Raw genomic sequence first — 24,763 nt, 5'->3', positions numbered from 1 at the left:
TGAAATGTAGAACATGCCCCAACAACAGTCCAGTGACGGGGTTGGGGGCAGGCAGGGTGGAAGTGACAGAGGATGACAAATGACAAATTTCAAGACCAGGAGAGAGAGTCTTTGTTGAGTACCAAGGAATGTGGGGTGTAGTGACTGGTTAATGGAACCATGGGACAGATCAGCTAGGATCTTACTGAATCACACTAAATTAAAAAAGATATATGACACAAAAAAAGGCCATTTGGCCTAACCAGTCCATGCTGGTGTTTATGCATCTATGACACTTTTTACCTTCTGTCATCATCTAAATCTCCCATCATAGCCCTGTATTACAATCTCCCTCATGTGGTTGTCTAACATACATTGATACAGTTCATTTGAACAACCCCCTGTGGCTGCAACCTCCACAGTTACTCTCTGGATAGCGACACTTATTTCCAATCTTGCTATTGGATTTCTTGATGACCACCTTATAGTGATAGCTTCTAGTCCAGCTGTTCCCCATGAGATGAAATATTGTCTCCGTATCCACTCGAGCAAAACCTTGCACCATTGTATAAGACCCAAATGGTCACCCCCTCAGCCATTGGAGACCACTGACAGAACAAGCTTGAGGGGCTGAATGGCCTGTTCCAGTTTCTACAAAAAGCAAAAACGTGGCAGAAGCACACTTACATTCCCTGAGGGGTGGGTTAGAGGGGGAAGCACAGTAAATGTTTTGGGGGTACAAAAACCTACTGGGTAAAGTACAGATTTAGCAAACAGTCCTGAAAGTTCATTCAAGCCTCATTGAACCAACTAGGGCTCACTGTTACCTGCTATTGTTTCCCACAGGGGTTGTGAAGGTGGTGTTAATCCTGTACAACAACCTGGGCCAGTTTCTATCAACAGAGAATGCCACAGTGAGAATGGGCACAGATGTCAGTAGCCAGAGCACTTCCATCGTCGTCAACTCTCAGATCATTGCTGCTTCCATCAACAAAGAATCAAGTCGGGTCTTCCTCACTGAGCCAGTGATCTTCACCCTGCAGCACCTCGATGTAGGTATCCTGGCAGACTACAGGGGACAGGCTAGAGCAGTTAGGAAGACACTGGTACTTTGTTTCAATCGCCCATATAGTCCACCATATTTCTTTAGTATTCTCTCTCAGGATGTAGACGTCACTGACTAGACCAGCGTTTATAGTCATATAAAAATATGGAACAGCCATTTAGGACTGAGCTAAAGAGAAATGTATTCACCCGGAGAATAGTGAGCCTGTGGAATTCACTGTAACAGAAAGCAGTTGAGGCCAAAACATTTGATCCCTTTAGTCCTAAGAAGTATACCCAACTCCTTCTTGAAAACATTCAAATGGTACGGGGAGATTACTGTGTTGGATGATCAGTCATAATTGTATTAATTGGTGGAGCAGGCTGGAAGGGCCCAATTGGCCAACTCCTGCTCCTAGTTTCTGTGTTTCTACGTTTATTCCCTAATTGCCACTTCATGTGGCAGTGGAGAGCTCCCTTCTTAAACCACTACAGACCATCCCCAGCGATACTGGAAAATATATTTCCAAATCAGGATGGTGTGAGTCGTGGAGGGCAATTTACCGATGGTGACAATCCCATGTATATGAATATGTTTCTATGTTATAATAGTTGTGCATTTGAAGGTGATAGGAGCTTTGATGATACACACTGACGGTACTGAGTGTCGCTGCTGGAGGGAGTTTCTTCACTCACTCTGGGTCAAAATTCTGGAAAGTTCCTCTGCTGAATAGTACTGCGGTTTCCATACACTGAATGAACTGCAGCAGTTCAAGAACGCAGCTCACCATCACTTTCTCAAGGGTAATTAGGGATAAGCAATAAAGGCTGCCTTAGCCAGTGACACCCACATCTCATGAATGAATGAAACACATTCTATCAATGTAAATATTTTCCTTCCTGCATGCCATTCTATGTCCTATCTGGTTTATGAGATAACACTTGCACTAATCTATTGGTACCTTGTTCTGAATTAATGCATTAGCCAAGATACATTCTACATTATCTTGTGCTTTAAGCTAATCCTGCAACCTGCACTTTGAAATACTGGTCTGGAGTATCTTGGGCTGTGGGTGTCAGCATGTACACTGTCCCTGAGGCTGTTCACTCCTTCCCATTGAGTTTGGCTCTTCAACTCCTTAAGGACTGTAACACCCCTTATTTACATCCATACACTGTGGTCTAAGACCTCCATCTTCATATACTCATTTTAGACTAGTGTCTTCTCCCTTGTGTATCTCAGAGGCATATCATCAGTTACATCATTGTGATATATGTGAATCTAATTAAATCACATTTTGTCCTGTCGCTCTATCTTGCACTATGACATTTCCCAGCAGGTTCAATACAAGAGAGGTCCTTGCCCCTCACAAGCATGCATTTTTCCAACAGTATCTGGGCTTTTACTTTAGTTCAACTCATAGCATTCATACCACCAAAGCAGAAGGTTGTGGATTCAAGCCTCACTGCAGCCCTTGTTTGAATGAGCTGTGCTGACAGTTCAGTGCCATTCACCAGGGTTCCATGCTCTGCTCTGTTAAGCTGAGGCCTTCATCTACCCCGTTCAGGTAATTGGAAAAGATCTCATTGATGCCATTTGAAGGAGAGCTCGCGACCAATTTTCAACCCTCAACCAACATTTTCACTAACCTGCACAACCACTCCAAGAGTCTGCATACCACAATCAGTGTGCCAACACCATTCCTAGCAGCAATGTTCACTTTCAGAAGTCAATGTCATGCACAGACCTCACAGATCCCTGCAGAAGAAAACAAAATTAGAGGGAACATAACCCTAAAGCAACTAACTGGTCACTCAACTCCCCACTGTTGGGATTTTCCCATGTCAGCTGTGCTACCATGCTTATTTATCTTGATGTCACACTTGATCCTGAGATAAACTCCCAACCTCATATTCACACCATCGTCAATCGGATTATTTCCACTTTCTTGTCATCCTCAACCTCACGTGACTCAGCTCATCTTCTGCTGAAATCTTCATTGAAGCCTCTGTTGTATCTACACTCAATCACTCCTGGCTCATCTCCAACATTCTACCCTCTTCAGAACTTGAGGCCATCATAACTCTGTCACCATGTCTTAACTTGTAGGAAATACACTCCCCTTCCACTTCTATACTCACTGACCTAAGTTAACCCACAATCCAGCAAGTTTGATTTTGAAACTCATTATCAAAATCATCCAAATCCTTGGTGTCTTTGTCCCACAGCTCCCTGTGGTATGTGCTCTCCTCTAATTCTGGTCCCTGGGTATCCCAATTATAATCTTTCCACCAGTGGACACTATGAACCTTAAACTTCCTTGGGCCCTAGCTCTGGAGTTCCTTCCTTACATCTCTCCAACAGCCCCCTACATCCCCCTCCAAACACACATTGCAGTCACAGACACAGACACACACGCACAAATACAGACACACCTCTACATTGCAGTCCTCCTTTCAGATACTTATTAAAACCAAGCTCTTTGCGTAATCTTCTGGTCCTCTGACCTAATCTCTCCTTACAGTTCAGTGTCATATTTTGTTTATAATGCTTCCATGAAGTATCTTGGGATGTTTCTTTGTGTCAAAGGTATTACATGAGTATAAGTCCTCATAGACTATATGCACAATAAGCACATTTTCCATGAATACTAACACTGGCAGTGAATAACAAGGATGTTTGAGACTGACATTCTATATGATATGCAGTCGGTTCTAATATAACGCAATAGTTCAATTCCCGTGCAATCTCTTGTTATAAGAAAATCGTACAAAGGCCACACTATTTAAACTAATGGGGCTGGAATCGCGTTAATGCCAATACAGGTAAGGAATGTTCAAGTTCTGCAAGTAATGGTCTAAATTCTTCAATTGCGTTAAAGCCAACTCACATTGAAGTAACACAAGTTATAACAGGACCGACTATACTGATTGGGAAAGGCAAGACAGCTGATGGTACTCCGTAGAATGGAGTGAATGGGAAGGGATGACAGGCTATGGAATTCTACAGCATGGAGTGAATAGAGTTATAAAATCCCCACAGTGTGGAAGCAGGCCATTCAGTCCATCAAGTCCACACCTCCCCTGTGAAGAGCATCGCACCCAGACCCACCACCACAGGAGGGGATAAACCTATGGGATTTTGTAAGATGGGGTGAATAGGAAGGAAAACAGCCTATGCGATTCTACAGCATAAATTGAATAGGAAGGGGAACAGCCAAAGGGATTCTGTAGAATGGAGTGAATAGGAAGGGGAACAGCCTGTGGGATTCTATAGTGTGAAGTGATTAGGAAGGGGGAAGTGTGTGTATGTGATTTTATAGAATGAAGTAAATAGGAAGGGGGACAGCCTATGACATCCTATGAGAGGAGTGGGATTCTATTGGATGGAGTGAATTGCAAGAGGGGGCAGCCTATGGGATTTTATATTATGGGGTGATTAGAAAAAGAAACAACCTATGAGATTCCACGGTATGGACTGAATAGGAAGGGGGTAGAGTCTGTGTGATTTTATAGGATGGAGTGATTAGGAAGGGGAGCAACCTATGGGATTCTACAGGATAAAGTGAATAGGAAGGGGAAAAGCCTAAGCGATTCTATAGTATGGAGTGAATGGAAAGGCTACGAGATTCTATAGGAGTGAATAGGAAAGGGTAAGAGACATTGGAATTCAACAGATGGAATTGATAAGAAAGGCTAACAGCCTTTCGAGGATGGAGTAAATGGGAAAGGCTTGGATACACACTGAAATTTTGTTTTTTTTTTCGGAGACCCAACATTTAGCTGATATCTTTGTTCTTTCAGTCGAAAAACCACTTCAATGCAAACTGCTCATTCTGGAATTACTCAGAACGAACCATGATGGGGTTTTGGTCAACGCAAGGTTGTCGTCTGATAGAGAGTAACAGAACTCACACAGCCTGTGCCTGCAGCCACCTTACCAATTTTGCAGTGCTGATGGCTCACAAGGAGATTTTGGTAAGTGGCTCTGTGATCATTCCCTTTAAATGTAGTCTTTTTACCACTAATGCAGGTATCATTGGCTGGGCCAGCATTTATTGCCAATTCCTAATTACCCTGAAAAAGTTTCCATAGAGTGTAGGTAGGGCCCACAAATGCTGTTAGAGAGGGAGTTCCAGGATTTTGGCCCAGTGTCACTAAAGGAACAATGATATATTTCCAAGCCAGAATGGTGAGTGGCTTGAAAGAATGGAATGGTATTCCTATGTATCTGCTGCCCTTGTCCTTCCAGATGTCTTAGTGAGCTTGCAAAGCATATTGGAAGTGGCCCACCCATATTGCGCCCCTGTGCGTTTGTATTGGAAAGAATGGATGTTTATGGATGTGGTGCCAATCAAGTGGGGCTGCTTTTCTCCTGGATGTTGTCAAGCTTCTCAAGTGTTGTTGGAACTGCACCCATCCAGGCAGTCGACTATCCTTAGTAGCCACACACACAGATGACAAGCAACATGAATTCGACTGGGACAACACTACTATTATAGGGCAAGCCAAACATAGAACAGCCAGGGAATTCCTAGAGGCATGGCACTCATCCACAGACTCTGTCAACAAATACATCGACCTGGACCCAATATACCGGCCACTGCAGCGGACAGCTCGAACTGACAGCCGGAAGCGGCAGAGACAAGCCACTATAATGCCGGAGGATGTCACCTAGATGGGACGAAATGTTTGCAACACAATTCCCAGCTCAGCGAACAGAACCACAACAACGAGCACCCGAGCTACAAATCTTCTCCCAAATTTGATAAAGGGAATTTTATAAAAGGAAAGTTTGAGCAGATTGGGCCTGTATTTATTGGAGTTCAGAAGAATGAAAAGATTGTGAGAGGGCTTGGCAAGTTAGCCCTAATGCAGACAGAAGAGATGCTGAGAGATTCTTTCCTCTCATGAGAGAACCTAGAACCAGGAAGCTCAGTTTCAAAATAAAATAAGTTACAAGATAAGGTGAGAGAATTCAAAACAAGGGGCATATTTTTAATGTGAGAGGAAAAAGATTTAGAAAGGACATGAGGGCAATGTTTTTACACAGAGAGTGGTTCATTTATGGAATGAACTATCAGAGAACTGGTGGATGCAGCTACAACGTTTAAAAGACATTTGGATAAGTACATGAATAGGAAAGGTTTGGAGAGATATGGGCCAAACACCAGGGACTAGTTTAGTTTGGAAGCATGGTTGTTCCAAAGGGTCTGTTTCCATGCTTTATAACTATAAATTTGGAAATTAATTTACCACTTTTTATGCTCCATCCTTATTTTTTGCAAAGTTATGTCAGGTTTAAGTGGACAGAAGGAGGCATCGTGGGTACTGTCCCTACCTCTGAGCCAGGTTCAAGTCACTAACTATAGTTCTGAGCTAAGATATGATTGTAAAAGTGTACAGAAACTAGGAACAGGAGTTTGCCCTTCCTGATGAAGGGCTTTTGCCCGAAACGTCGATTTTCATGCTCCTTGGATGCTGCCTGACCTGCTGCGGTTTTCCAGCACCACTCTGATCTAAAACCTGTTGGCCCTTCAAACCTGATCCACCATTTACTATGATCATGGGTGAATCTTTATTTCAGTTCCATATTCTCACTTTCTTCCCATACCCCTTGATGCCTTTAAAATCTAAAAATATGTCCATCTCCTCCTTGAATATACTCAGTAATCTGGCCTCCATAGCCTTCTGTAGTAGAGAATTCCACAAGTTGACCACCCACTGAGTGAAGAATTGTTTCCTCATCTCAGTCCTAAATGTCCATCTTGTATTTGGAGACTGTGAACAATGGTTCTAGACTCCCTAACTAGGGAAACATCCTCCCTCCAACCCAGTCCTTCAGAAATTTATATGTTTCAACCAGACTCTCTCTCATCCTTCTAAACTGGTGAATCTTTGTGTGCTAGATAGTGTGGTACTGAGCTAACATGACACAGGCACAAAACTCAAGTAACAGAAATACCCAAAGCGAACCAACTATCCCAGAAGCTAAAGATGCCCAATGGTGTGGTACTGAGCCAGAGGGACCAGGCAACTCTGGGTTGGGGAAACTAGAGGCTTAGTTTGGATCAGATCCTTGTAAACCCTTTCACCCAATGTATTTCTGAAGGGAAGTATTATTTTAGGCACTATTGGTAGAAAGTAGACAAAGAAATGATGTTAAAAGCCTCTATGGACTGAACCTGTTCAGGAGCTCACTTTACTTTTGGTGTTTTCATGGGCCTTGCTGTTACTAAGTGTCTTCTTTATGGACGTGTTGACTTATTTCACTGAGATCCCTCTTTTCCCCTCAGTATGAAGACCGAATGCACAGGTTGCTGCTATCTGTTATCACCTGGGTGGGCATCGTCATCTCCCTCGTCTGCCTCACCATCTGCATCTCCACGTTTTGCTTCCTTCGAGGAATTCAGACAGACCGCAACACCATTCACAAGAACCTCTGCATCAACCTCTTCATTGCAGAACTCATCTTCCTCATCGGTATCAACAAAACTCAGTATCAGGTGAGTGCCTCCAGTTCCAAGGACAGAGTTGGGAGCAAGAGTAGGTGCAGGTCAAAGGGTACACATGACTAATAAGGCCCAGGGAGAGTTAAAGATCATTTGCAAAGTTGGGTTTGAGATTTTGTTTTATTCTTGTACAGCGTGTGGGCATTGCTAGCTGGTCCATATCTATTGCCTGTCCCTAATGGCTCTCATGAAGCAGCGCTGAACTGTATCCTTGAACTAATGATGTAGAGGTGCCTGATGAAGGAGAAGCACTCTGAAAGCGAGTACTTTGGTGTTTTGTGATTTGCAACCTCCTGTACTAATACAGTCCAAGTTGTAGGTACACCACAGTGTTGTTAGGGAGAGATGTCTTGGACTTTTAAGCCGGCGATAGTGAAGGAGCAGCAATACAATGGCTCAAAGGGGAACTTGTGAGCAGTGGTGTTCACATGCAGTGCTGCCCTTGTCCTTCTAAGATGGTCAAGAGCATGGGTTTGGAGAGTGCTGTCTAAGGAGCCTTGGTGAGTTGTTGAAGTGTATCTTAGATGGTACACATTGCTGGAGGGAGTGGATATTTGTAATGTGGTGCCAATCAAATAGGCTGCTCTGATCTTGATGGTGTCAAGCTTCTTATTGGAGTATTCCATCACACTCATGACTTTTGCCGAATAGATGATGGAGATGCTTTGGGAATCAGGAGGTTATTCGCTGTAGTGTTCCCAACCTTTTCTTGCTGTTGTGGTTCAATACCATCTTCTGAAGGAAATTAGGGATGTGTAATAAATACTGGCCTTGCCAGAGACACCCACATCCCATGAATGAATGTTTTAAAAGGCTGCTGTATTTATCTGGCTCTTCAGTTAATGGTTAGCATCAACCATCAAGATGTGGATAGTGGGGGTTTCCTTGGTGGTAGTGTCATTAACCAATTGCAGGAGATGGTTAGATTGTCTCTTGTTGGATACAGGTCAGGAAGGAACCTCTGTTGTTTGAACTCCTCCTTGGAAATACCAACATTTGTTTGGAATCCCTTCTGTTGTGAGAAATTCATTAATTACTACAATATCTCTAAGTGGGCCCTAATGAAGACTTTCCAGTGTCCCTAATGTCCTCATAACCTTAAGCAGACAGAGCCAATTGAATTGGGCCTAGGTTAGTTAAAATCAAACTTTGAAGTCACAGCATGTATTGCCAACTGGTTGTAGCCAGATGAACTTTCGGTTTTCTGTAGCATCAATGTAAATGTCATGAGGTTCCCCTCACAAATCAAAACTTAAAGGAATTACAGCACTCAGCAGCAAAATTTTGACACTGCCTGGTTTAGCCATCATTAGTTATTTATCAAGTGTGTTTAATTATGTGTAGGTATGGTATGTTAGATTACTTACAGTGTGGAAACAGGCCCTTCAGCACAACAAGTCCACACAGACCCGCTGAAGCACAACCCACCCATTCCGCTACATTTACCCCTTCACCTAACACTACGGGCAATTTAACATGGCCAATTCATCTAATCTGTGGGAGGAAACCCACGCAGACATGGGAACAATGTGCAAACTACACACAGAGAGTCACCTGAGGCGGGAATTGAACCCAGGTCTCTGGCGCAGCAGTGCTAACCACTGTGCCACCCACGTTAATTGAGGTTTTACTTGAACTCCTATATAGAGATGCTTACTGAAACCATGAGATGGTTGAGTTGGGAGGTGTACGCTTGTCGCATTTCACTTTGTAAATAAATGTAAGGATGAGTAAAGATCGGCTCCAGTTGCATCCTTCACAAACTGGCCTTCTGGGGTTGTGCAATGGTGACCGTGGTTGCTGATGTGTGTCATCAAATCTGTCTGTTGCTAAGCTCAGTAAATGCACAGGAATCTGTTGTTTTCACACATCGTTGCTTACAGCGAGAAATCTGCAGCAAAACAATGACATATTTTGCTTTGATATGATTTTAAACGTGGTAACTCAGTATTAAAAATAACATCAGCCATCTGTGTCTCTGACACTTTTGATGGAAGCTCCCTTTGTTCTGCGGAAATGTCAGTCTGGGGGTGGCCGATTTGCAAAAGCTGCCAACAAATAGGCCCTGTCACCGTCAGATAGATCAAGAGTTTGTGCATCTAAATGTTCAACTGTGCAATCGATCTAGAGGATACATCAAACTAGCATTGACATGTTACTTACTACAGCTGTCTATCCTAAGCATTCTTGTATTGCTGTTTACTGTAGAAGCCTGGATCTATCAGAGAGAGATTCAATGCTTAGTGCAAATTCTACATGGGCGGGGGTGGCAGGGGAATGCTTTCAAAAAATGTAGCTCAGAAGAATCCAACTGTTTCTCTGGATAGATTCCAGTGTTGGGGGGGTGTGTTGCTAACATGGTCATCCCTCAAGGCTCATTTCAATATTGCATGGCTGTCTAGATCCATCATTAAACGCTGAAAATGTTTTAGAATCTTAGTTAATGATTAGAGATGAGTGTTCCAACTCAGAGGTTAGCTACAACACTTAAAGAGGCTGTTCGGCCCATTGTCTCAATCCCAGCTCTTTGAAGTAATGGTTCACCAAGCTCCCCACTGCCCTCCTCCGCCTTATTATATCTGTGGCCCTGCAATTTCTTTCTTTCTCTCTCTCTATCTCTCTCCCACACACACTCTCTCTCTCTCTCTCTCTCTCTCTCTCTAAATAACTATCCGATTTTCTCTTCAATTGGATTTGCCTCCAGCCCATCTCGGGTAGTTCATTCCAGATCCTAACTCAACCCCACTAGGGGTTTTAAGGAAATGAAATCTTTTTACCCTGCCTTCTTTTGCTGATTAAATTTCAAGGGGTGGTGATTTCAGAAATCACCAAAGTTGGACTGCGCTAAACAATGTTTGTGCTTAAAATTGTGTATTCTTTTTATAGATGTTACATAGAAAGTGCAGGAACTACACAAACAAGGAACAAGAGTAGGCCACTCAGCCCTTCGGGCCTGCTTTACCATTCAGTGTAATCATAGCTGATCTGATTTTAATCTCAACTCTACATGTCTGCATATCCCCAATAACATTCCATCATCTTGACCATCTACCTCTGCCTTCAAAATATGCATCCACTGCCTTTTGAAGAAGGGAATTCCAAAGTCTCTCAATCCTCTGGAAGGAAAAAAACTGTTTCCCCAACTCTTTTAAATGGGACCCTCTTATTTTTTAAGCATGACTCCTAATTCTAGATTCTCCCACAAGAGGAAACATCCCTTCCACATCCCCCACCAGTCAACTCCCCTCAGGATCTTATTTGTTTCAACTAATTCACCTCTCACTCTTTGAAATCCAGAGAATATAGGCCGAGCCTCTCTGGCCTTTCCTCATAAGGTTATCCGCTCATTCCAGGTATTAGTCTAATAAACCTTCTCTGAACTTCTAATGCACTTAATGTCCTTCTGTAAATACAGTGACCAGAACTGTACATATTATCCAGCTGCAGTCTCACCAATGCCCTGCCTAACTGAAACATAATCTTGCTTACATTCAATTTTCTTTGTAATCAAACATTAAATTTTATTAGCTTTCCTGATTACTTGCTGTACTTGCATACTAACATTCTGTCATTCATGCATAAGGTGACCTATACAACATACTACCAAGTAGACCAATGCACAGTTTTCAAAATAATGTTTTGTGGGCTCTAAGTAGCATTTACAAACTAAGATTTAATGCCCCAAAAGTCCACTACATCACATGGGACTGAAGACACACTTAGTCCAAATGTGTGGCACTGAAAAAGCACAGCAGGTCAGGCAGCATCTGACAAACAGGAGATTCGACGTTTCGGGCATAAGCCCTTCATCAAGAATAGTGAGGGGAAGGGGACTGAGAAATTAAACAGGAGGAGGGCGGGATTGGGGGCAAGATAGTTTGGAAGGCGAGGGGTGGATGCAGTTGAGGGGTGATGGTGAGAGGTCAGAGCGGAGGGTGGGGCAGAGAGATGGGAAGGAAGATGGACAGGTGGGACAGTTCAAGAAGGCAGTGCCGAGTTGGAAGGTTGGATCTGAGATGAGCTGGGGGGAGTGGACATGAGGAAACTGGTGAAATCGATGTTGATGCCAAGTAGTTGGAGGGTCCCGAGTCGGAAGATGAGGCGTTCTTCCTCTAGGTGTCAGGTGGCTAGGATTTGACAGTGGAGGAGGCCACACTTAGGCCTGATAAAGGGAGGAAGAGCAAGGTCCACTCCCTGAGGGGTATTAATGGCCCAGTCAGGTGTTTGCATTAACCCAGTCCATTTTATGATCATTTTCAGATGTCAGTCTATGTTAACAGATCTATTGAATTCCATTTCATAACTTGGCAGAGAATGAATGAAACGCAGAGAAAACTGAATGTACTCAGCTGTTGTATGATGTGAATACACAGAGGTTGGGCACACACCCTGAAACTTCACACTGGTTCTTTCTTAGTCCATATCCAGGTCCCAGAGATTGGATCAGGTGAAGACCATTGAGTCTGTTTGAACCTGCATCCAATAACGATAGATCCTGTAACCTGATCTCCCGAGACTTAACAATGTGAAGGTTATCGTCTATTCCTGGGGTTTTATCACAAGACCTGTCCCCACACTCTGGCCCATCATTGGCTAACAACCCTATCCTCGCAATGTATTGTCCTCCTAGGCCAATCAAAAAAAAGTAAATTGCTTGGCGTTCATCCAAATGATTGTTTTTCAATTCTGTTATCAATGTTTTAAAATCTGGTAAATATAAATATTCAGAGTAAATGGAAAAAAAACAATTTTTGTTTTCATTTTTCTCCACATAGCAGGGTCCTGGAGAGTGATCTATAATTCCCAGAGACTCCAGGCCAGTCCTGGAGAGTTGGCAACCTGAAATTCCAGCATTCTCTCTTTATGTCCGTTTAATATCCCAAAATCTGTCAATCTCTCCCTTGAATACAAGCAGTAGCTGAACATCTAGAACCCTCTGTGGTAGAGAATTCCAAGGATTCGTGAACTACTAAGTGGGAAAAATAAATTCTCTTCCTCTCAATCCTAAATGGTCACCCCTTCTTGCCAACTTGGTCCTGAGATTGTACCCCTGTGGTCTCAAATCTCCAGCCGGAGGGGAAGCAACCTCTCATTGAATAACCCTGTTCATGTTGGGGTGGCATGGTGTCTCAGTGGTTAACCTCATAGTGCCAGGGACCTGGGTTCGATTGTCTGTGTGGAGTTTGCATATCCTCCCCCTGTCTGCGTTGATTTCCTCTAGGTGCTCTGGTTTCTTCCCACAATCCAAAAGGTGTGCAGATAAGGTGAATTTGCCATGCTAGATTGCCCATAGTGTTAGGTACATTAGTCAGGGGTAAATGTAGAGTAGGGCAATGTGTCTGGGTGGGTTACTCTTCGGAGGGTCGGTGTGGAGTTGTTGGGCCATAGGGCATGTTTCCACACTGTAGGGAATCAAGACTAATCTCCTTCGGAATTGTATACGTTTCAATAATACGGTATCCCATTCTTTTACGCTCCAGGGTATTTTGGGCTATGTTAACTGATCAAATCGTGTTTTCTTCTTGAAGACCCAAGTAATTGACCTAACCAGTTGGTCAGTTGTGTCTATCGCACCATATTGTAGAGAACTTGTTGCTTCTGTGGGACTCAGAGCTGTTACAATTTAGGATCAGTTCTCAAATGGTTTCATTTTAAATGTGCTTGAATCATTTCAATCCACTTTAGATGTGCACAAGCTTTGCAAGACAAATCTGCCCTCACTCATGACCAACATCTCAAAACTGACCAGATGGAAGTGAATGTAATATTTTTGACATTTGTTGTTGCTGTTCATAGTTTGCAAATCTGGTTACACTGGAGGGCCAGCACCAGTCTCAGGTCAGTTCCAGTTCAGCCCTGGTCTCAGGGCCAGCCCCAGCTTGGCTCATCATAATCCCAACCCCAACCTAATCCCAGCCAAAAACCCAGTCTCAGTCTCCCAGTTCCCAATCTGTAATCCAGACCATGGCCCAGAATCATTCCCTAAATCCCATATCCCAGCCACAGTCCTGGTCCCAAACCCAATTCCAGCCACAGGCCATATCTCACCCACAAGCCCAGTCTCAATCTCCAAACACAACCACAAGCTCAGTTTCATTCCAAATTTCCAGCCATTCCCTCAGTCACAAACCCAAATCCTAACCACAGACCCAGTCCCAAACCCAATCCCAAAAGCAGGCTCAGTCCCAAACCCAAACACAGGCCCAGTCCCAATCCCAAATCCTAGTGACAACCCTGTCCCATTTTCCAAACCCCTGCCACAAACCCAGAGCAAATGTCTAAATCCCAGCAATAGTCCCAGTCCCATATCCAAACCCAGCCTCAGGCCCAGTTACAAACCTCAATCCCAGCCTCAATCCCAAAATCCAATCCACAATCCTAGCCAAAACCTTGTCCACGTCTCAAATTCCAGCCATAAACTCAGTCTTGATACCAGTATCAGGCCCTAAACCCTGGCCCTCTCCTAATCCCAGGCCTAGGCCCAACATTGCAGTCACTGATGCCACTAGTTTTATATCTCTTTTGCAGATCGTGTGCCCAATAATCGCTGGCTTCCTTCATTTCTTCTTCCTGGCGGCCTTCTCCTGGATGTGTCTGGAAGGTGTCCATCTCTACCTCATGCTGGTCGAGGTTTTTGAGAGCGAGTACTCCAGGAAAAAGTACTATTACCTATGTGGGTACTGCTTCCCTGCTCTTGTGGTTGGGATCTCTGCAGCGGTGGATTACAGGAGCTATGGAACTGACAAGGCGTGAGTAAAGCAGAGGAATTCAACTTGAAATAGAGCGCAGTAGGAAAATGGATTTCCTACCATGTTGAGTTGTGTTTTTCTTTTCTTGGAATATTGGTATGTCAGCATTTGTTGCCCGTCCGTAATTGCCCTTGAAATGAATAGCTATCAAGGCCATAACAGTCAACTACATTGCTATGGATCTGCACTCACCTGTGGGCCAGATCAGATAAGGATAACAGATTTCCTTCCCTAAAGGACATTAGTTAAATAGACAGGTGTTTACAACAATCGATGATTGATTTGTGGTCAAAATTACTGAGACTAGCTAACTGAGCAAAAATTCTGCCCTGTGCTGAGATCTAAATCCATGTCCCCAGAGCATTACTTTGGCCCTCTGAATTATCAGGAGAAAGTGAGGACTGCAGATGCTGGAGATCAGAGTCAGAAAGTGTGACATTGAAAAAGCACAAAAGGTCAGGCAACAGCAGGACAGTCAACCTTTCAGGCATAAGCCCTTCATCAGGAATGTGGGGAGAGCCCAAGGGGACTGAGAGGTGAATGGGAGGGGGATGAGGCTGGGGAGAAGGTAACTGGGAAGACGATGCATAGGTGAAGGGGGGTGGGTGATGGTGATAGGTTGGAGCGGAGGGTGGAGTGGATCGGTGAGAAGGAAGCTGGACAGGTGGGACAGTTCAAGAGGGTCGTGCCGAGTTGGAGGATTGGATCTGGGATAAGGTGGGGGGGAAGGGGAGATGAGGAAACTGGTAAAATCAACATTATGCAGTATGGTTAAGGTGGAAGATGAGGCATCAGGTGGCTTGGATTTGGTGGTGAAGGAGCCCAGGACTTGCATATCCTTGGTGGAGTGGGAGGGGGGATTGAAGTGTTTGGCTACAGGGCAGTAAGGTTGTTGAAGATGTTCCCTGAACCGTCCTGCAAGTGACAGCGCCACTACGCCCACTGTCTCCAAGTTAGATAGAATGTACGAGTTGGGAAGTCTTGCTACCACTGTAAAAGTCTACTCCTCGGAACTGTGTACAGTTTTGGTCTCACTTAAGTCTTGCATGGGAGCAGTTCAGAGAAGGTTCACTCGGCTGATTCTTGAGGTGAAGGGTCATCTCATGAGGACCGGTTGTACAGGTTTGGATGTTACTCTGTGAAGTCTGGAAGAATGAGAAATAGAGTCATCGAGGTATGCAACACAGAAAAAGGCCTTGCGACCCATCACATCCATGTCAGTCAAAAACAACCATCGGGCTATTCTAATCCTATTTTTCAGCATTCAGCCCAAATAGACTTGTAAGTCATGGCATCACAAGTGCACATTTAAATATTTCCTCAATGTTATGAGGGTTTCTGCCTCTGCAACCTCTACATGCAGTGAGTTCCAGACTCCCACCAGCCTCTGGGTGAAAAGATTTTTCTGAAATCTCCTCTGCCCCTTACTTTAATTCCATGCCCACCAGTCATTAATCCCTCTATCAAGGGGAAAAGTTTCTTCCTGGTCTACCTATCTATGCCCCTCATAGTTTTATACATCTCAATCATGTCCCTTCTCAATCATCTCTGTTCCAAGGAAAACAACCCCTATTTGACCAATCTCTCTTCATAACTGAAACCGTCCTGCCCAGGCAACGTCCTAGTAAATCTTCTCTGCATCCTCTCCAGTGCTATTATCTCCCTCCTAGAATGTGGATTCCAGTCAACTGCACACAATACTCTAGCTTTGACCTAACCAACATTTTAAACACCTCCAACATAACCTCTCTGCTCTTCAACTCTGTGCCTCAGCTAATAAAGGTAAACATCTAATATACCTGCTTAACCACATTATCTGCCTGTCCCACTACTTTAAGGCACTGCTGGATATGCACACCTCAGTCTCTCTGATCTTCAGGGCTTTCCAGTGTCATATGGAAATGTGTAAGATCTGAGGATACTTGATCTTTCCCCTCATGATAGAACCTGTAACTAGAAGGCATGGTTTCAAAATAAAGATTCATTTGTTTAAGAGTCAGATGAAGAATACCTTCTCCGAGACAGTCCTTTGCCTGGGGAGCTCTGTACCCCTGGGAGCAGTGGAGACTGGATTGTTGAATATACTCAAGACTGAGTTAGATTGAACTGACAGGTGTCAGTGGGAGGGTGAAGGTAGGCAGAAAAGTGGGGTTGATGCCCTACCAATAATCCATGATCTGATTGACTGGCTTGAACAGGCTTATTGAGCCAAAAAGCCTATTTCTAATTCTGATGTATGTAAGAGTTGGAATTGTATCATGGTTGTTTGAAAAGTGATTAAGAAGCTTTGTAAAATCCCTCATAGTTCATGAATGTCCTTTCAGGCAGGCAGCCTGCCGATCTCACCTAGTCTGGCCTACATATGACTCCAATCTTCAACCATCAGGATCAACTCCTAACTGACCTTTGAAATAGCCTAATAAGCTCTGATGGATAAAATTACTGCCATTGGTTCAAGAGAAAGCCCACTTCTATTGCCTCATGAGCAACTAGGGACAGTCATAAATACCAACCTTGCCAGTCACACCCATGTCAGTACTTCTTAGGGCTAAAGGGATCAAAGGGTGGGAGAGGTAAGAGGGAACAGGGGACTGAGTTGGATGATCGACTATGATCATATTAAATGGCGGAGCAGGCTCGAAGGGATGAATGGCCTGTTCCTGTTTCTATTTTCTATGTTTCTATGTTGCAGGGAGGAATAAAATGAAAAGGAAAGCAAGGTGTAGAAAGATAATGTGTTTCTCCTTGTCCCCCACTTTAATCCATCAATATTTAAGTGAACCATTCATTAGGAATGAGCATTTTTTCAGACAATGGAATGCATTACACATAAGCATTTGCCCACCAATTCCCAGAAGGCGTCAGGACCAAGGGTGGTCATCAGGTCAAACAGAGGTCACTAGACAGGGGACAATCAGCCCAGCTCCAATTATATCCAGATTGTGAAGTCCCTACCTTTCTTCCTCTCCCTTTGAAGGATTGCAATATCTGTGTTCATAATGGAATCTAACCATGTAACGTCATCACACTGTAATTACAACCTCCCGTCTGGCAGAGAGGGGTGCGGGTGCATGTGAGGTCTGCTACTTTGAGATAGGATGAGTAATTGTTTAGTCTGTTCAGGGAACATCAAATACAGACACATTATGAGAAGGCAAACTGGCCCTCAACAATGCTTTCAAGATTGTTGTTGCCATGGAAACAGCAAAGAAATTGTTCACACTTAGGGCGTATTTAAGCTTTTGAAATAACAATCTTTGGGCGATGTAGACATAGTGAAGTGCTGAAGGTTTTTGTGAAGTGGAAAAACTCATGGAAACCATAGCTTATTAAGCAGATGGTATTTTCCCTCTCTCTGTGAGATTAATATGGATAGAGAGACACTGTGTGTCAGGGTAGTACTAGAAGAGTAACTGTGCATCACAGGGTGCGTAATACATGCTGCAAGAGTAACACACAATATGCCACAGGGCAAGTAATACACAGAGCAAGAATAACACACAATGTATCACAGGGCGAGCAACATACACTGCGAGAGTATCAACGTACTGCAGGGCGAGTTAACACAGAGTGCACCACATGGTAAATAACAAACACAGAAAGATTAACACACAGTGTACAACAGAGTGAGTAACCACAATGAGAGTAATATGCTGTGTGCCACAGGATGAGTAATACATGGCGAGAATAATAGTGTGCCACAAAGCAAGTAACACCCAATGAGAATAATGCAATGTGCTGCAGGCTGAGTAATGTATGGCAAGAGTAATACAGAGTGAGTAACACACTGGGCCCTCAGCCATAATGAGAACCAGAGTTGGAACCTGTAAGTCTCCTCCAGCTGAGTGCCTGACGTGAATGTACAGGTATATTGTAACTATCAAGAGAATTAAAATTGTATTGAGGCAGTTCAGAGTGGATCATACCGTATGGAGAATTTTTTAATTTTATCCTTCTAGCTGCAATGTTCAATTTGAAATGTTCTGAACAGTACTTTAACAAATGTTGTGAATACCTTTGTTGGGGAAAAAAACTTCCTGACTAGAAAGGACTGCTTTAAGTAATAGGTTTACTAGGCATCTGGAACGAGTCACATTGAGTTTTCCATTTACTGAGTAACATCCCCCTTTAATTTTCCAGGGAAAACATCATTGCCAGTTAATAAGCTGTGTTTCAATGTTCTGTTTCTCTGATAAATGTCTCTGTGCCTTGTCAGGGTTGATATTTAAGGTGGGATATCCATCACCAATGAGAGGGCAGTGAATGAGGCTGAGTGCATCACATTTATCACTAACATTGTTTCACTCTGTCTAATACATGGAGTTAATGCTTTCGCTCTGCTCTCTTCCTCTATTTATCATTTCCACGTTGATTTTTCTTCCCAATATCCATTTGTTTACCTTTTTGTTTAATTCAATCCTTGCACGTCACCCCCAACCATGGTCTGGGTCTGATCTCTCTTAATCTCCCCTCTCCTCCATACTCAGATGCTGGCTCCGAGTGGACAACTACTTTATCTGGAGTTTTATTGGACCGGTTTCCTTTGTTATTATGGTAAGTGCAAATTTTGCTATTACCTGTAATGCACACATATGCGTGTATCTACGTATGTATGCACATACGCATATCTAGGTGCATAACCACACATGCGCATTTACATGGGTCTGCATACATGTATGCATCTAAACGTGCATGCATATCTACATGTGTGTGTATTTATATGTGTGTGAAACTGATGAGAGAGGTAGAAAAGTGATGGGTTTTATCCATTTCTCCACCTCTGTCTTCAGTTTTGAAGAAGGGTCGCTGGACTACTCTGTTTCTTTCTCCCCAGATGCTGCCAAATTTGCTGAATTTCCCCAGCAATTTCTGTCGGTGTTTGTGATACCCATATTTGGAATGTGTGGGTTCTCTTATGAAGAAAGGTTGGACAAATTGGGCTAGAGTTTAGAAGCATAAGAGAGGACTTGATTGAAACCCACAAGATCCTGAGGGTCTTGACAGGAGAGATGTGGAGGGGATAGGAAAATCAAGAACTAAGGGCCACTATTTAAAAATCCAGTGTCACCCATTTAAAAGAGAGATGAGGATATTTTGTTCCCTCTTGAACTCTCTTCCTGAAAAGGTGTTGGAATCAGAGTATTTGAATATTTTTAAGACAGAAGTGGATAGGCACCTGTATTAGGCAAGAGTCAATGTGGGCAGGATGTTCCCAATGTCTGGGGAATCCAGAACTAAGGATCACAATTTAAGGATACAGGTAGGCCATTTAGGACTGAGAGGAGAAATTTCTTCACCCAGAGAATCGTGAGCCTGTGAAATTCTCTGCCACAGAATGTGGTTGAAGGCAAAACACAAAATGTTGTAAGAAGAAGCTAGATACAGTTTTTAGGGCCAAATGGGATCATAGGATATGGGGAGAAAACGGGTTGGATGGTCAGCCATGATCATATTGAATGGTGGAGCAGACTCGAAGGGCTAAATGGCCTACTTATGCTCCTATTTTCTAAGGGGTGAAAGAGTATCAGGAGTATAGATAGGAATGGGGATTTGAGGATACTATGAGAGCAGCCATGATCTTACTAAATGGTGGAGCAGATTTGAGAGGCTGAATGGCCTACTCCTTGTTCACATGTCTGTGTTCTCCTTGTCCTGACAGATGAACCTGGTGTTTCTGATGATCACCCTTCACAAGATGATACGAAGCAGCAGCTCCTTGAAGCCAGACTCCAGTAGGCTGGAGAATATCAAGTAGGTGACGTCCTGCCTGGGAAATGATCCCAGGGTGGGGGAAGTTGATAGTGGTGGTGAAGAGGGGAGGTAGGACTTGATGGACAGAGGGCAATTTGTAGCTGTGGGTGAAGAAAGGGTGATGAGTTGAATGAAGGTGAGGGAGAAGGGAAGACGAGGACAAGGAAGGGCAGTGACTCAAAATTCCTTTCTTGAGGCTGCTCACAGCTTTTATGTCTGCTCTCTGCTGTAATGAGAGGCACTCCCCCATGTTTTCCCAATCCTTCACTGGTCCTACTACAGTTGGGCTGCAGCGGTTTGAGAAGGTAATTCACCACCATCATTGCCAGGGCAATTGGAGACAGAATGGCATCAAATGCTGACCCCGGCAGTAAAGCCCACATCCTGTGAGAGAATATTTGAAAAGGAAACCTTCTGATAAAGGGATGGACTGTAGGAGGTTCATCAGGACATAATGGCAAGAATGCCAAATCTCAAAGGGTACAATAATTTATATTGCATAGCAGGAGGATTCTGACTGGTTGGAAAGTGGACTGTGATTGAAGGAGAAATACACCAGAGAATGGCTGCTAACAAGTATTGATTCAATTGGCAAAGGCACAATGCCTGGACATTTCTTTATGATAGCAGAGGACAGGGTCTCACATACAAATGTATACTGCTCCAATGTGCACAAGTAAGCTGAAATGTTTTCCTGTTTAAATTGGGCACCTCTGGGCCTTCTATGTTAGTTAAATGACAAACATCAATCTCAAAGCCAAGACACTTTTACTGTTTCTCTTATACAGCTTGGTTTTTTGCTGCTTTGCCTTGTCGTTCTGCATTGCTGACTTTGTGCTGTTTTTATCTGTTGCCTGCTCCAGTGTATTGAACCATGGAGGTGTCCCTAGGCTCAGATCTCCTACATTGATGTTGCGCTAGCCCCTCTGTCGAACCTACAGATGGGTTCTCGCAGGGAGAATTTACAACAAGGGGTTGGTTAGTAAAGGGGAGAAATACCACTAGACATTTGGTCCTAAGTAGCCAGGCCAGTGAATTCTCCCTCAAGTCACAAGACACATGCACTTGTCTGAGAAACGTGTCTCCAAGATTCTAAAGTGGGAGGGTGAGCAGCCAAAAGTTGTGGTGCACATTGGCACCAATGACATAGCTAGGAAAAGAGGATCTAAAAGGTGATTTCAGGGAGTCAGGTTGGAAGCTAAAAAGCAGGATGAGCAGAGTAGTAATCTCAGGATTACTACTGGTGCCACGTGTTAGTGAAGCGAGGAACAGGAGCGGGTGCTGCTAAACACATGGCTATAGGGCTGGTGCAGGAGGAAGAGCTTCAGATACATAGATCATTGGGGTACCTTCTGGGGAAGGGGGGACCTGTACATGAGGGACGGGTTGCACTTAAAATGGAGGGGCACCAATGTCCTGGGTGGGTGATTTGCGAGAGCACTTCGAGAGGGTTTAACCTAGTTTGGCAGGGGGATGGGAATTAGAGCAACAGATCAGAGGAGTGGGTAGTTGTTGAACGGGCAGAAATAGAATGCAGAGAGTCTGTCAGGAAGGATACACAGTTGACAGGGCAAAGGGATGGGTTAAGGTGTGTCTGTTTCAATGCAAGGAGTGTCAGGAATAAGAGTGATGAATTTAGAGCATGGATCAGTACTTGGAACTACGATATTGTGCCCAAAAACAGAGACATGGATTTCACAGGGACAAAAATGGTTGATGGATGTTCCAAGGTTTAGATCTTTTAAAAAGAACAGGGAGGAGTGTAAAAGAGGAGGTATGCAGCATTGTTAATTAGAGAGTGCATCACAGCTGCAGAAAAGGAGACTGTTGAGGAGGGTTTGTCTACTGAGTCAGTAATAGGTGGAAGTCAGTAACAGGAAAGGAGCAGTCAAATTATTGGGTGTTTTCTATAGACTCCCCCCTATAGCAGTAGAGAGATGGAAGAACAGATTGGACAGCAGATCTTGGAAAGGTGCAGATATAATGGAGTTGTTGCTATGGGCAACTTCAACTTCCCCAAAATTGATCGGACCATCCTCTGTGCAGATGGTCTGGATGGAGCCAATTTTGTCAGGTGTTTCCAGGAGGGATTCCTGACTCCATGTGTAGATAGGCTGACTAGGGGGGAGGCCATATTGAATTTTGTGCTGGGCAATGAGCCAGGTCAGGTGTCGATCTCTTGGCGGTGACAGTGACCATAACTGCCTCACTTTTACCATAGGCATAGAGAGGGATAGGAACAGACAGTATTGGAAAGTATTTAATTGGGGAGGGGAAATTACACTGCTATTAGACAGAGCAGTGGAGTGTAAATTAGGAACAATTGATCTATGGGAAATGCACAACAGAAATGTTGAAGCTGTCAGAGGAGTAGTTTGTCCCACTGAGACAGGCAAGGAATGGTAAGGTGAAGGAGCCTTGGATGACAAGAGAAGAGGAGCTTCTCATCAAGAGGAAGAAGGAACCTTACTTAAGGTTGAGGAAACAAGGATCTGGAACAACTTTAGAGAATTACAGGGTAGCTAGCAAAAAACTCAAAAATTGACTGAAGAGATCTAGGAGGGGGCACGAAAATGCCTTGGCAGGAAGGATTAGGGAAAACCCAAAGACGTTCGATAAGTACATGAGGAATAAGAGAATGATCAGAGAGAGGGAAAGGATGATCAGGGATAGTGGAGGGAACTTGTGCCCGGAGTCTGAAGTACACCGTGGACGAGGTTAATAGTTTTGAACTGATTGATATTAGGAAAGTAGATATGCTGGAAATTCTGGGAAGCATCAAGATAAATAAGTCACCAGTGCTGGACCAGATATATCCAAGGTTACTATGAGAAGCGAGGAATGAGATTGCTGCGCCTCTGGTGATGATCTTTGCATCCTCGTTCTCCATGGGAGTAGTACCGGCTGATTGGAAGGAGGCGAATGTTATTTCTCTGTTCAAGAAAGGGAATAGAAAAATCCCTGGGAATTACAGACCAGTCAGTCTTATGGGTGTAGTAAGCAAGATACTGGAAGATTTATGAGTATTTGGAAAAACATAGCTTAATTAAAGATAGTCAGCATGGCTTTGTGAGGGGCAGGTCATGCCTCACAAGCCTTATTTTGTTCTCCAAGGATGTGATGAGACAAGTTGACAAAGGTCGAGCAGTGGGTATGGTGTATATAGATTGCAGTAAGACATTTGATAAGGTTCCCCACAGTAGGCTTATTCAGAAAATTAGGAGGTATGGGATACACGGAACTTTGGCTGTCTGGATACAGAATTGGCTTCCCAATCAAAGACAGTGAAAGATAGTGGATGGAAAGTATTCCGTCTGAAGACGGTGACCAGTGGTTTCCCACAGGGATCTGTTTTTGGGCCTCTCCTCTTTGTAGATTTTATAAATGACTTGGATGAATAAATGGAAGGGTGGGTTAATAAGTTTACCAATGACACAAATGTTGGTGGTGTTGCAATAGTGTTGAGAGCTGTTGCAGACTATAACAAGACATTGACATGATGCAGAACTGGGCTGAGAAGTGTCAGCTGGAGTTCAACCTGGATAAATGCGAAGTGATTCATTTTGGAACGTCGAATTTGAATAGTGAATACAGGGTTAAAGACAGTATTCTTGCCAGTGTGGAGGAACAGTGGGATCTTGGGGTTCACGTACATAGATCCCTCAAAGTTGCCATCCAAGTTGAGAGGGTTGTTAAGAAGGCGTATGGTGTTTTGGCTGTCATTAAAGGAGAATTGAGTTTAAGAGGCATGGAGTTTTGCTGCAGCTCTATAAAACCCTGGATAGACCACATTAAGACTATTGTCCCCAATTCTGGTTGTCTCATTATAGGAAGGATGTAGATGCTTTAGAGAGGGTGCACAAGAGATTTACCAGGACGCTGCCTGGATTGGAGGCCTTGTCTTATGAAAAGAGGTTGACTGGGCTCAGGGTTTTCACACTGGAGACAAGAAGGAAGAGGGGTGACTTGGTAGAGGTGTACAAGGTAATGAGAGGCCTAAATAGAGTAGATAGCCAGAGATGATTCCCCAGGGCTGTCATGAGGGGTCATAATTTTAAGGTGATTGGAAGAAGGTATTGTGGAGCTGTCAGAGGTAGGTTCTTTATGCAGAGAGTGGTGCATGGAATGCACTGCCCATGGTGGTAGTAGAATAAGAGACACTGGGGGCATTTATTTAAGGGACTGCTGGACAAGCACATGGACAGCAGTTAAGTTGAGGGGTGTGTAGGTTAGGTTGGTTTTAGATTAAGATAATCGCTCGGCACAGTGTCATGGGCTATGCTGTTCGATGTTTGGTGTTAAAATCCTGCCTTCTTTGAGTAGAGCACCGTGGAAACTCATCCTGTGCTATGGCCTCGAGCCAGAGCCTCCAGCAAGATTGAACACAGGTTCAGGCCACTTCCCACTCCTGGGCAAACCTTTATATTACCAGTTCCACCCCAGCCCACCATATTTACCACACTAGTTTGGTCCCACCAACCTGTTGAGCAGATGGACACTTCCATGTGAGAACATAGGAAATGATAGGCCATCTGACCCATCGAACATGCTCTGCCAAGGCCTCATTAATGGCATACAGGAACCCTTACAACAGCCACATGAGTTTTTAATTTGTTTGACTCCTCAGGAGATCGTTAATTGTGTGAGCATGTGAAACATATGACATTGTGATCCACTGGGCAGTCTCTCGTACATTGGATAGAAAGACTTCAGCTCCATTCATTTGGA

General features: G+C 43.9%; 1 protein-coding gene across 19 annotated transcripts in view; it reads left to right on the top strand.

Moving 5' to 3' along the window:
• Positions 1-24,763, top strand: part of LOC140467980 (adhesion G protein-coupled receptor L1-like) — a 621,988-nt gene that overhangs the window by 526,888 nt on the left and 70,337 nt on the right. For all 19 annotated transcript variants that reach the window (XM_072564089.1, XM_072564084.1, XM_072564081.1 and 16 more), the window contains 6 exons: positions 826-1,031; positions 4,828-5,001; positions 7,320-7,529; positions 14,064-14,284; positions 18,772-18,838; positions 19,944-20,035. In XM_072564089.1, the coding sequence (XP_072420190.1) occupies positions 826-1,031; positions 4,828-5,001; positions 7,320-7,529; positions 14,064-14,284; positions 18,772-18,838; positions 19,944-20,035 (970 nt within the window). The remainder of the gene's footprint in view (positions 1-825; positions 1,032-4,827; positions 5,002-7,319; positions 7,530-14,063; positions 14,285-18,771; positions 18,839-19,943; positions 20,036-24,763) is intronic.

Source organism: Chiloscyllium punctatum, chromosome 46 (genome assembly GCF_047496795.1).
Source record: "Chiloscyllium punctatum isolate Juve2018m chromosome 46, sChiPun1.3, whole genome shotgun sequence".
NCBI lineage: Eukaryota > Metazoa > Chordata > Chondrichthyes > Orectolobiformes > Hemiscylliidae > Chiloscyllium > Chiloscyllium punctatum.
Note: the sequence above shows the minus strand (reverse complement) of the source record. Positions and strands in the feature narration are given on the sequence as shown.